This window comes from Thalassophryne amazonica, chromosome 10 (assembly GCF_902500255.1).
Source record: "Thalassophryne amazonica chromosome 10, fThaAma1.1, whole genome shotgun sequence".
Classification (NCBI taxonomy): domain Eukaryota; kingdom Metazoa; phylum Chordata; class Actinopteri; order Batrachoidiformes; family Batrachoididae; genus Thalassophryne; species Thalassophryne amazonica.
In genome coordinates, this window is record NC_047112.1 from 47,144,067 (window position 1) to 47,158,260 (window position 14,194).

At 40.1% G+C, this 14,194-nt stretch overlaps 1 protein-coding gene across 1 annotated transcript in view; it reads left to right on the plus strand.

Annotated features, from left to right (window-relative positions):
• tmem44 (transmembrane protein 44) overlaps window positions 1–13,310 on the plus strand; it is a 49,981-nt gene extending 36,671 nt beyond the window's left edge. The window contains exon 10 of the mRNA XM_034179953.1: window positions 13,052–13,310. Coding sequence (XP_034035844.1) covers window positions 13,052–13,234 — 183 coding nt within the window. The 3' untranslated portion in view covers window positions 13,235–13,310. The remainder of the gene's footprint in view (window positions 1–13,051) is intronic.
• Window positions 13,311–14,194: the final 884 nt, after the last annotated feature.

The following is a 14,194-nucleotide window of genomic DNA, read 5'->3' on the forward strand; positions in this document are numbered from 1 at the left end:
AGAGTGTCTGAAATACATTTGTCCTATCGTGACGTACTGAGATTACATCATCCTACCCAAAATGCGCTGCGGGGCAGAGCATGTGCTCACAAAACCTTAAAAATTACCACATTACTTTAAAACTAAAACTATATCTGATATTTTTACTTTATGAAACTTCAGACATGACAGCAATTTTAAATAACTTGTCCAAAATTAGTTTGGTTAAAATTTGAACCATAAGTTAAAAATGTATGCCTCTGGATGACTTAGGTCATATTGCCAGCATATCGTATGGTGTAAAGGAAACTGTTTTATTTACTTTTTCCTTGTTGGGGCTGTTTTTCCTTTGTTTGCAGAGAATTGAGATGCTTTTTATACAAGCAGTTCTCTTCTGTTTGCAAGGTTATAACTATGCGTCTGTTATAAAACTTTGAACAGGTGGGTGCTGAACTAATTTTAAAAAATGCTTGTCGCTGTTCAGCTTTGTTTATTTTGTTTATCGGTTTAAAAGTTATCGGAAGGTAATTGGTCCGATAATGGTTTTTTAAAGTTATCTAAAAAGATAATCCGATACTGAAACATTATCTTCGATAATATGATTATCGGAAGTGTGCCCACCACTGTATATATATATGTATGTATGTATATATATGTGTAGATATATAAATATATATATGCCATGACCATCTTCAATGCTCTTACTGAGGAAGGAGGTTGCTTGCCAAAATCTCGCAATACATACCCCATCCATCCTCCCTTCAATATGGTGCAGTCGTCCTGTCCCCTTTGGCAGAAGAGCACCCGCAGAGTATGATGTTTCCACCCCCATGCTTCACGGTTGGGATGGTTTTCTTGGGTTGTTCTCATCCTCTAAACATGGTAAGTGGAGTGATTTCAAAAAGCTCTATTCTGGCCACATGACCTTCTCCCATGCCTCCTCTGGATCATTCAGATGGTCACTGGTGAACTTCAAATGGGCCTGGACCTGCTCAAGCCTGTGGTCCCAGCCCTCTTCAGGTCATTGACCAGGTCCTACAATGTGTAGTTCTGAGCTTTCTCAGAATCATCCTTACCCCACAAAGTGAGATCTTGCATGGAATCCCAGACCGAGGGAGATTGACAGTCATCTTGTGTTCTTCCACTTCTGATAAATAAATCATAACAGTTGTTGTCTTCTACCAGCTGCTTGCCTGTTGTCCTGTAGTCCATCCCAGCCTTGTGCAGGTCTATAGTTTTGTCCCTGGTGTCCTTAAACATCGCTTTGGTCTTGGCTATGGTGGACAGGTTGGAGTGTGAATGTTTGTGTGTGAACAGGTGTCTTTTATACAGGTAACAAGTTCAAACAGGTGCAATTAGTACAGGTAAAGAGTGCAGAATAAGAGGGCTTCTTTAAGAAAAATTAACAGGTCTGTGTGAGCCAGAATTCTTGCTGGTTGGTAGGGGGTCAAATATTTATTTGCAGCAGTAACATACAAATAATTATAAAAAAAAATATACATTGTGATTTCCAGGGTTTTTTTTTGTTTTGTTTTTTTTTTTTAGATTATGTCTCTCACAGTGGACATGCACCTAAGATGAAAATTTCAGACCCCTCCATGATTTCTAAGTGGGAGAACTTGCAAAATCGCAGGGTGTACAAATACTTATTTTCCTCACTGTAACTGGATGGATTTCCGTCATACTTTTTCCGTCATACTAATTTTACTTGTATAGATGCCCAGAAGTCATTAGATTTTGAAGTAGTTTTTGTCAAAGGTCAAGAAAAATTAGGGCCGAAAACTCAATATTTCAACAACCAAGTAGCCTGAATGCATAATCTAAAGCATATATTGACAGCAAAATGTTTCCAGTTAATTGGTATGAATACCTTTATAATGAAGTCTTATATAGGCATAAACACCATACAGGCATATGTATATTTACTTGTACATTTGTTGCAATATCACGGTGTGTAGCGCATACAGGGTAGGCATCAGCCCTTGATGCTGTTCAGTTGTACAGTTGGTCCTGGATCTGTATGGTGCACTAGCATGTACAGTGCCCTCCAAAAGTATTGGAACATGTGGCATTTCACACATTTTAATTTATGCCATTTCAAATACAAAAATAAAAATTTATAAAACTGTCTTCCTTAAACTCAAATGGAAAGAAATCTCTACAACTTGATATAAATTAAGTAAGGATTAAACAACTCGAAGCCGTGCATTATACGGTTTGAATGCACTTCGCAGAGTAACACCACTCCACTTCACGTCATGGTGTTTTAGACTCCACGTTGTGCATTCAAACTGTATAATGCACAGCTTCGAGTTGTTTAATTCGCTTATACCATGGTCCCACACGTCGTGGTGTTTTAGACTCCACGTCGTGCATTCAAACCGTATAATGCACAGCTTCGAGTTGTTTAATCCGCTTATACCATGGTTCCACACAGTGAGCTAACACACAAATATTATTTGGGACTATTTTATACCAGTCTCAAGATATTTTGCCTCCGATGTGCTTACCGAGTCTGCGGGTTCGCGCCGCAGTGAGCCACTCACACCACCCCCCCTCTCTGCTGTATGGAGCTGCGGCCAACTCTGGCAACAGGTCCAGAGACTACGCTCGCTGTTGATGTTGATGCGGAGTGCTTCGGCAGCCCGCAAGGATAGAACCGTTCTCGTCTTCTTTCCCGTCTTCAATCTTGTCCAGTTCGAAAATGGAAATCCATGTTTTATCGCGTTTCTGTCATTCACCTGTCAAAACACAGCTGATATGCGCCAACTGATTTGCGCGTTGCTGTGGTGACGACCAGAGTGGAGTGATTATAACAGTGACTTAACTCGCCGAACTACGTGTGCGTATACACAAAATAATGCACCCCAGTTCGACATGGAATTCTCACTGACCATGGTATAATTAAAAATATAAAAGCCAAGATGATTGGTTTCACAAGTAATTTAATACTTTGGTATTATACCTGTAAATCACTTTTATTGCCAGTTCTTTTGTTCCCAGACAAGTTACGGGATGGATACATGGACATTTCCAAGTCACTGACTGTCTTGGACTTTATTTACATCAATTATGAAGAAATATACACAGTATGGCGCTCTGGTAAATCTGCATGGAGTAGACAGTTCTCAAAAACTGAGTGACTGTGCAAGAAGAGTGAGGAAAACCACCAAGACCCCAGACAACCCAGAAGAAGTTATAGGCTTCTGTGGCTGTGATTGGAGAAACTGCATAGTGCATGTTTTGACTTAGACTTAGACAACTTTATTCATCCCACCAGGGGCAATTAATTTCAGCAGCCTGCATACCGGCACATCACAAAAAAAAAAAAAAAAAAATACTACATCCACATAAAATGTGCAACATACTACATCCACATACCCATACATCCACACCTTACAAGGAATTTAAAAGATGGATAGCAGAAGGAATAAAAGATTTTAACAACCGATTCGTCCTGCAGACAGGTGAAACATAACGACGGCCCGAAGGCAACAAAGAAAATTCACCTGCCAGCACATGTCCGGGAGAAGACAAAATACAATTTGCCTTCCTCACCATTTGCTGTTCACAAAAACTAGCTAGGTCTCTGGTTTCCACTCCAATGATCTTTGAACATGTCTTTGTGATACTATGCAAGCTACTTTTATCTTTCAGTGCCAGGCTAGGAAACCAGCAGATGAAAGAAAAACATAAAAGACTTTCAATAAAGGACGGATAAAATGACCCATAATAACAGGACTGACAGAGAAGGACTTCAATTTGCGAAGGAGGTACACTCTCTGTTGCCCTTGCTTCACAATGTCTGCCGTATTTACGTCGAATCTCAACTTCTCATCAAAAAAAGTGCCCAGATATTTATATGCAGGAACTTTTTCTACAGCTTTCCCATGAATAATGCTGTCTATAGCAAACCCTTTATGTCTAAAATCAATTATAAGCTCCTTCGTTTTAGATACATTTAACTCCAAGTGATTTGTATCGCACCATGAAACAAAATCAGCAAGGGCCTCCCCATGTCCTGACTCCTCTCCCTGAAGAAGGGACAGCAAAGCAGTATCATCAGAGAACTTAACTAAATAGCTGCATTGCCTGACACTTCTGCATTCATCTGTATATAAGATGAAAAGCAAGGGGGAAAGAACACAGCTCTGTGGTGAGCCTGTGGACAAAACTAAGGAGTCTGAAACGCGTCCATTTACCAAAACTCTCTGTCTCCTATTCGTTTAAAAAGTCCGCCAACCATTCAACCATCTGGTGAGGCAATTTAAAATCACACCTTAACCTCTTAATTAAAAGGCAAGGCTGCATCAAGTTAAAAGCTGAAGAGAAATCAGCAAATAAAAGCCGAGCATGTATCCCAGTTATACAGCTTCATGATGAAGTGGTACAGAGGAGGATTTTCTTTCACCAAAACATCAAATCTAGGCATCTCAGATGTACCTTCTGGCAAATTGTAGCTGAACTTTCAGGTCTTATTTTTTTAGAAAATCATCCTCTATGCCACTTTATGAGGTTGTAGAGATTTTCTTTGTTTGAGTTTAACAAAGAAAATCTTAGAAATTTTTATTTTTTGTATTTGAAATGGCATAAACAAATTAAAATATGTTAAATACCAAGTGTTCCAATACTGTTAGAGGGCACTGTATGTTGCTTGTATTTACTTCATAAATGCAGCTGCTCCTCAGCATCACACCATTTTAGCACACATGTGAAGATGTGCGTGAAAGAAAATACTAACATCTTTAAAATAAATTGACCTTTCATTGTTGTTTTATACATCATGTAATGACAAATTGTATAACAGACTTTAAGGGCTCTTCAGTGCAGAGGCTGACCAATTTAATGCCAACATATCACAAAATATTTCCTATCACCAATATATACTGTAGTACTTGCAGGAAACTTCTGTGGCAGAGTGCTGGGTATCATTTTGCAAGTTTTCTCACAGATATCTAGTTTTTTTTACATTTTGTAATGTTTTCCCTTCAGCACGCACGAGGCAAAGGTTGAGTCACTTTATCAATGTGTGACAAATTGAAGGGTATTAAACAGGCACCGACACTTTTCTGTTTCTCTGCCCTTCAGAAGATCTCTACTCAATAATTAACATGGGCGGCACAATCCGAGCTATACACAAGCTCAGCACTAATCACATGTGATCTGTGTTGCATACACTCATAAATTGGCTGTTAGTTAGTTCTACTCGATCCATCGATCGGGGGACATATAAATCCACCCAAAACTGTGACTTCAACTTGTACTGCATCCAATCACACTTTTACCATAGTCCATGTTGTGACGATGACATACACAGAGGTGGCGCTCCAAATTGACCAATCATAGTCCACAGTAATGCTTCATTTATCTTGCAAAATGCAATCCAGCAACAACCATTAATACTTCCTCTTGATAGACCTCACGCACTCTCAAATGTCTCATCAGTTATCCTAGTCTGCTGTGTTTTTACTGAGCTGACACAAAGTATCCTCCCCCAGTAAGCCTACTTCTCAGCATGTTTCACAATGTTTTTCGTTTTTACCATGGCAGCCATTTATAGTCATGGTCATATTTTAAAATATGTTCAGAAATGAATGCAAACAAACCAATATTGTATTATGAAAACATAAAAAAATAAAATGTTTTTCAGCAAAGCAAAGGGCTTTTATAAAGTGAAATAAGGGCCAAAGAAGGATTTTTATACAAGAAAACCAGTCAAATCTAGGCTTGCATCTCCCATATGTGCCTTCAGGCAAACTATCTGGAATTTCATCATCTCTTTTTAAGAAAGTCCTATTTGCTACTTGAACATGAAGCTGTATGACCGGTGATGAAACAGTCAAACATTGTGCTCTGCACATCTTCTCCAGTCACAACCACAAACATTTATAGCTCTTTCAGAGTTGTCATGGGCGTCTTAACGGCTTCCCTCAGTCATCGTCTTCTTGCAGAGTCACTCAGTTTTTGACAACTGCCCACTCCACACAGATTTACCACACAATACCGTGATTGGAATGTTTGATGTGAATGAACAACACAAACAGTCACTTGAAAATGTTGATGTAGCCATCCCCCGACTCATGTCAAGAAACCTGGTGTGGAAGTGATGATTTACTGTAAATTCATCAAAAGGTGCCAGTACCCATGTCCAGCATACCTTTTATCTTTATTTTTATTTATTTTTGGCCTCGGGTTGTGTTTCTCTGTGCATAATCCAGTTTGCAGTTGCTTGAGCGTTAAAGATCCCCATTGGGGCAGCATATACTGTATTTGCTTCAGGGAAAAGTTATTCTTGCTTGAGAAAGTGGTTCATTTTTGTAATTTAGCTTCCTTCCTCATAAAAGCATACTTTGACTTTGTAGGGAAAATTAAATTACAGGCTTTTTGTTTTTGAAGCCATGAAGCTTTAAAAAGAACCTTCCTTACTGTACTTTCCAAGGAGGATGTAAGCAATGTTGGAAAGGTTTAGCACAACCACCATTTGTTGTGTCTGAAAGAGGTTGGCCTGTTTTGAAACTGTTCTTGCAGAATTTTAGAGCTTTAATGGAACAACAAAATAAAAAATAGATTGCAAAATATTGAACACACTGGTAGCTGAGTAATTAAAGCACAAACGCATGCAGTCTCTGCAGTGCCCTGATTGCAGTATAACAGACAAATAAAGGTATTTCATTAAAACTAGATTTCAACCAATGGTGGAACAATATACTTGCTCCATGATAGGATACAAATCACTATACACCTATTCACGATTCAATACACATGAAAAATCAAAGGTGACTACTGTGTATCTGAAAAGTATTCATAGCGCTTCACTTTTTCCACATTTTATGTGACAGCTGTATTACAAAATGAATACATTCATTATGTATTCATTAATATTATGTATTCCATAATAACAACATGAAAAAGTTTATTTTTTTGCAAATTTATAAAAATAATAAACTAAGAACTGACACATGTAATTATTTACACCTTTGCTCAATACTTTGTTGGTGGACCTTTGGCAGCAATTACAGCCTCAAGTCTTCTTGAATGTGATGCCACAAGCTTGGTGCACCTATCTTTGTGCAGTTTTGCCCATTCCTCTTTGCAGCACCTCTCAAGCTCCACCAGGTTGAATGGGCAGCGTCGGTGCACAGCCATTTTCAGATCTCTCCAGAGATGTTCAATCAGATTCAGGTCTGGGCTCTGGCTCGGCCACTCAAGGACATTCAGAGTTGTCCTGAAGCCTTTGACATCTTGGCTGTGTGCTCAGGTTCATTGTCCTGCTGAAAGATGAGCCGCTGCCCCAGTCTGAGGTCAAGAGTGCTCTTGAACAGGTTTTCATCCAGGATGTCTCTGTACATTCATCTTTCCCTCAATCCTGCCTAGTCTCCCAGGTTCTGCCACTGAAAACATCACCACAGCATGATGCTGCCACCACCATACTTCAATGTAGGGATGGTGCCTGGTTTCCTCTAAACATGAGGCCTGGCGTTCACACCAGAGAGTTCAATCTCTGTCTCATCAGACCAGAAAATTTAGTTTCTCATGGTCTGAGAGTCCTTCAGGTGCCTCTTGATAAACTCCAGGTGGGCTGCCATGTGCCTTTTACTAAGGAGTGGCTTCTGTGTGGCCAAACACCATACAGGCCTGAATGGGGGATTGCTGCAAACATGGTTGTCCTTCTGGAAGGTTCTCCTCTTTCTACAGAGAAATGGTGGCGCTCTGACAGAGTGACCATTGGGTTCTTTTTCACCTCCCTGACTATGGCCCGTCTCTCCCGATCGCTCTGTTTAGACAGGCGGCCAGCTCTTGGAAGAGTGGATCTGAATGTCTTCCATTTTTGCCTTGAGACAATCCTGTCTGAGGTCTACAGACAATTTGACTTCATGCTTGGTTTGTGCTCCGACATGCACTGTCAACTGTGGGACCTTATATGTGGACAGGTGTGTGTCTTTCCAAATCATGTCCAGTGTGATGATTAATGTGACTGGAAGCTGATTGGTTTTATTTATTTTTTTCCTTTATTATATATATATATATATATATATATTAATGCATTTTTGATTATTGTATATTTTGGTTGTTTATAGTAGAGTAGCTTGTCTTCAACTGGACTGGGTTGCTTGATGCAAGGATGTTTTGCTTCTAATTGCAGAAGCTTCCTCAGCTAAATTTCTTGCTCTGGTAAGCCCCTTTCACACCGGGGCTTCGAGTTGCTTCCTGTGGCGTCATGACGACACAGGAATGTCTGCGTCAGGTGCGTGCAGCGAGGGGCAGAGAGGAGGTGAGAACGCAGCCTGCAGATTCTCTGCACAGAAAATCAGAGTGCACAATCTGGCTGCAGCCAAACTATGCATTCTGATTTCTCTTCTAGTTTATATTTGTTCTTGTCCTGAGCTGCAGGTCTGTGCTCTGAGTTCTGTTATAGTTTATCTTTCCTCCTTTGACCGCGCGATGCATGCATGCGCGCGAACGAACTGTCCGTGAGCCAATGTGGAGCTGTCTGGAGTTATACTTGATGTGGACATGTCCTGTCTCTGGCAATCAGTCTGTGAGCAGGACTTGTCTTTTTCTGTCCTTTTTTAACACAGTGATGAGAGTTTGAGGGGAGAACAAGGAACTAACTGCCTGCAGCCAGACATTTTTTTTTTCTTTTAATTGTTCACATGTGCGAGTGCGAACAAATCTTCCGTGAGTGGACTGGAGATGTCCGGACTTTTTACTGGATGTGGACATGTCCTGTCTCTGGCAATCAGTCTGTGAGCAGGACTTTTATGGACTTTATTTAAACACTTTTATGTTTAAATAAAGAAAATGGTGTCCACCAATGCCCTCTCTGCGGTGCTGGTATAGCCTCAGCCTGCAGCTCATCTCCACCTTAAAGACACGAACCACACATTTGAGGACAAGGAAGTTAAAATCTTAGCCAGAGAAAAGAAATGGGTTTGAGAGGGGAGTGAAGGAAACTTTGTATGTGAAACAGTTGAAACCCAGCCTCAACCGGGGAGGGGGGTCTGAGACACCCTTTGTCCCTTGTCTACAATGGGGTACTCAGGTCAAAGCAGTTTCACTCTTTTGTTCATACTATTGAGTCATTCACGTCGTCAGGAGAGGCGTCAGTCCCATCGTTAGGAGGGACACCTGCCCTGTCATTAGGAGGGTGCTAACTAGAGTACAGTAGGTGCTAATTAGAGCAATTGTTAGTCACTGCCTATAGCAGTCTGCTTCTAAGTAGGAGGGGTCTTGTTAGATTTAAAACTCCAGCTTTTGCTAGCTTCTGTTTGTTCTTCTCTACAAGAGTCAAGACAGAACTCAGACTACCAGAGCAAGAAATTTAGCCAAGGAAGCTTCTGCGATTAGAAGCGAAACGTCCTTGCGTCAAGCAACCCAGTCCAGTCGAGGATTCAAGCTTCTCTACTATGGAAACCACACGGACAACTGAGAGCGTTCACAGAAACATTTTGGTTGTTGTTTTGTGTGAACCCCAGGAAGAGTAGCTGCAGCTTGCTGCAGCTAATGGGGATCCTAATAAATAAACAAATAAACAAAAACAGTCAACTGAATTTACTACAGTTGGACTCCAGTTAAGCTGCAGAAACATTTAAAGTAGACCTGAAATGGTTCAATCCACCGACATCAATAACCTTTTTTGCTTAAAGTAGACCTGCATTGAAATAAATGTGGTCAGATTTCAGAAAGAAATAGCTGATATGTATTTATAAGACCCTTGTGAATGCAGTAAAGTAAATCTGTAAGCCCAAATTTGTAATTCAGCGGAGAAATCTTCGTTTAAATATGACAAATTTGCAGCTAAAATTTAGCCCTCTGTGAAAACAGTTTGTACAGCTGTATCATTTCCATGACGTCAGGGACAAGACAACGCGCTCCCGCCTTCAGTCCGATCCCGCATTGAAATTGATTTTATCTGTTAGTAATGTTACTTATACACGTCCTGGTTTCAACATCCAAAAGTAAGCTGCAATGAATGTGAGATACAGATCTGTGTGCTCAGATCAGCAATGACATCGACAGCGGCGCCGTTCTTCCTCTCCCGCTCTCTGCCTCCGCTGCAGTTATTAAGTCTGCCGCCGACGCGGGCCACTCACACCGCCCGTGTCTGCTTTGCAGCCGGTGCGCACAACTCCGGCATCACCTCTCTGTCTATTGAATGGAGCTGCAGCACACTTGGCACAAATCCTGAGATTACGCTCGCTGTTTTAATGCGAAGCGGCCGGTACACCTGTTGCTGCAAGGACAGACTTCTTGCGGCAAAATCCACAGCACCGCACGTCTCGGCAATCGGAGCCCCAGAGCTCCATGGACGCTGAGAGAGGTTTATATATTTTTAATGACTGGGATTCTTTGCGGGTCTCGCCTCCATATCCCGCGATGGTACCGGAGGCGAAAGACAGTAGATTTTCATTGCGACACCACTCAATCAAACGGGCGTATGAAAAAGTCCCCCAAAATAATTTTCAAGCACAAATAAAAGAAATGTGTACTCACCAAACGTGCCGCAAGACAATATGAAGTTTTAAAAAAAGTAGATCTTCCGTAAAAAGGTGCAGATGCAAACTGACGTAAATCCACAAATTACAATTGGCGCAATGCATGCTGGGAGAGGGTCTTGTCCGTGACGTCTCGGCAGCGTCCATGATGAGGGACAATTTGCGGAGGGGTAAATGTTAGCTGTAAATTTGTCATTTTCAAATGATTTCTCCATTGAATGACAGATCTGGGCTTGCAGATTTACTTTACTACATTCAGAAGAATCTCATGTGTAAATGTAAGTCATTTTTTGTTCAAAAAATCTGACTGCATTTTTTTCAATGCAGGTCTCCTTTAAATGATCAGTGGAAACTGGTTGCACCAGAGCTCAGTTTTGGCTCCGTGACAAAGGCTAATTATGTACATATGATTTCTTAGTTTTTTGTTTGTTTTGCTTTTTAAATAAATTAGCAAAAAAAAAAAAAAAATTCACATTGTCGTGGGGTGTAGGAAATTCTTTTTTTTTTTTTTTTTTGAGGAAAAAGAATGAATTACATCCATTTTGGAATAAGGCAGTATGTAACATGACAAAATGTGGAAAAATTATAAAACCTTAACGTATTAATTGTTTAAGTGTAGTAAAATAATTGCTTGGTTCTTTACATGTACACGTGTGTGTGTGTGTGTAAAGCACTGTGCATATTGAAGTCATGATTTTTTTTTTTTTTTTTTTTCGGTCACAGGTTATTCCACCATTGCTGCCATCCTTGTCAGAATCATTTTAACTGCCATTGTGCATGTGAAAAATGCACTCACCACAATTATACTGAAACATACGAAAATGGAGGCCTTTGTTTTGGCCTCTCAAATTTTTGGTTTGGGTCACCACAGCAGATCTAGCGTAGATCTGCATGTTGATTTGGCATGTTTTCCACACATTTCATCCAATCTACTGATGAAATAATATTTTTGAATCTTGGTGAAAAGGAGTATAGCCCTGTATATGAATACATTGACTGCAGAGTGCAAATCTACTCTAAGTACATGTAATTATGTACATAGAATAGGCATTCGTAGGCAAACTTAAAAGTTTCAGTCGTGTAACTTGCATTCCGTATTGGACCAAGTAACTTAAATCACCATCAGTGTGTTATTATAACAAAGTGTTATTCCTGTCCTGGTTAATTTAAAATGTAAGAAGAAGAAACCAAATAAATTGCCTATTAAATACAACCTCTCTTCATATTAAGTTGGCTGTCGTTGACTGTTGGTCTGTTGACTGCATATACTGCAGGATCTTCAAAGAAAGTTATTGATATAAATTAAATCGCTGTTTTTAAAATGTTACTGCTGTCAATAGCTGCTTGTTTTTGATTGCCTCTCCTGGATGTTGCACAGATTATTTGCTTGCACACTGGTATTTTCTCCATCTCTTAGTTAATATTAATGGAAGCTGTTAACTTGGTACTCCATTGTACAGATTTATGTGTAAACCTAAGAATGGAAATTTTAATCCATAAAGTTGTTATTCAGTGTGTCTGTGACTGTTTTTGTCCATGTGTTTTGTTTTATTCAACACTTATGTAGCTGAATGGTTTTAAACCCAGAAGTTGAAAATGTTTCAAAGGCAAGACGTACTGTTTGTAAATGTCGGAAGAACATGTATTAAATGTCATTTCATATTCTGGGTGCATTACATGTCATCCTGTTTTTAAAAGTGGCTCATGATTTGCAGTTTGAGCAAAATCAGTGTTGCCAGCTCCTTGGAATGTCTATTGTTCTGTGGGTTCTTACTGAGTGTGACTTCTTTGCTGGGGTGAGGCTGACTTGGAGCTGATGAGGTACAGTCAACCAGAGTGGGGGCTGGAATTGTTTCAGGTCTGCCCAATTGTTCTGTTGCAAAGACCAGCTCTGGGCTGGGTCTGTCTGTCTAGGAAGAAGTAAAAAATAAATAAAATACTTGGCTTGTCTATAGGGGACTAGTGCTGCCCTTCACTATTTCAGAAATGTTTATAGTCTTTTGAGTTACATGTCTACATCATTTCAATTTGGTTAAATGCTGGTAGAGCTTGCATTTTAAGCTTTGTACTTTCATTCCCCAGATTGGTTGTTTCCAAAATACAAGGAATATTTAGCTTTGGATACAACCAGTCTGAGGAATGAATGTACCATCCCAGCAATGATTAAACATGATGGAAATGCCAGGTAATGGGGAGAAAGGGTATTTGTGACATGGCCATTTCAGAGGATGAACCCTGGGTGGATCAAAGGGGAGAGAGCAAATTACAAAAACTGATCATCTCTGTGTCTCTCGCTCTCAATTTCTTTTTTCAATAATTTTTTTTTGCCCCCCTCCACCACCACCACACACATTAATCAGTAACTGTATCTACTGATTTGCTAAGTCATTCATAGGGCCAGCTCTTTGGCAGGTGAAGAAATGAGCAATTACAGAAACTGCAGTTTAACATGACTGTCGTATTTCTTTCCAATATTTTATTCACACACAATGGCACATGTATAGTCCAGTATGTGTCAAACCTGGTAGAGTTTGATGATTATGTATTATAAAATTCACACTTGCTTTATCTTTCAGTGGGACTTTGAGGAAGCAAATGCACAGTGGAAACAACCAACAAAAGAACATGAAAGGTTTCCCCTGCGAGAATGGCTGCCTAACCCCAAAATCTTTTCTAGCTGCATATGTGCTGCATCTGGACTCTCACAATACACCCTCTCTGGTAAAATGGGGGTTGAGAGTGGCGAAATGGCTAAATGACAGAAACCTGGCTAAATGACAGAAATCTCAATCACTGAAATGATTCATGGAGAAGTAATAAAACTGCAAACATTGAGTTGTCTGTCATCTTACTGCACCAAGAAATGTTGCCTGACTTGCATGTAAGGTCGGTTTCCCATTGCCAATGTTTGGCCTTGATTGATATCCGCATTCCTAATATGAAGTAATCTGTTCCAATTGTCCACAACAGCAGTTATGTGTCATACAATTATCACCAGATCAATGCCCATTACAAGAGGCTTTGAATGCGGCACCATGTGTACAGTACTGTGTGCATATGTGCTAATGTCTGTGGTTATAATACATCCCTAATTCCAATGAAGTTGGGATGTTGTGTAAAATGTAAATAAAAACAGAATACAATGATTTGCAATTCTCTTCCACCTATATTCAATTGAGTACACCACAAAGACAAGATATTTAATGTTCAAACTGATAAATTTCATTGTTTTTTGTGCAAATATTTGCTCATTTTGAAATGGATGCCTGCAACACGTTTCAAAAAAGCTGGGACAGTGGTATGTTTACCCCTGTGTTACATCACCTTTCCTGCTAACAACACTCAATAAGCATTTGGGAACTGAGGACACTAATTGTTGATGCTTTGTAGGTGGAATTCTTTCTCATTCTTGCTTGATGTACAACTTCAGTTGTTCAACAGTCCAGGGTCTCTGTTGTCATATTTTGTTCTTCATAATGTGCCACACATTTTCAATGGGTGACAGGTCTGGACTGCAGGCAGGCCAGTCTAATACCCGCACTTTTTTACTATGAAGCTACACTGTTGTAACGTGCAGAATGTGGCTTGGCATTGTCTTGCTGAAATAAGCAGGGACGTCCCTGAAAAAGACGTTGCTTGGATGGCAGCATGTGTTGCTCCAAAACCTGGATGTACTTTTCAGCATTGATGGTGCCATCACAGATGTGTAAGTTGCCCAT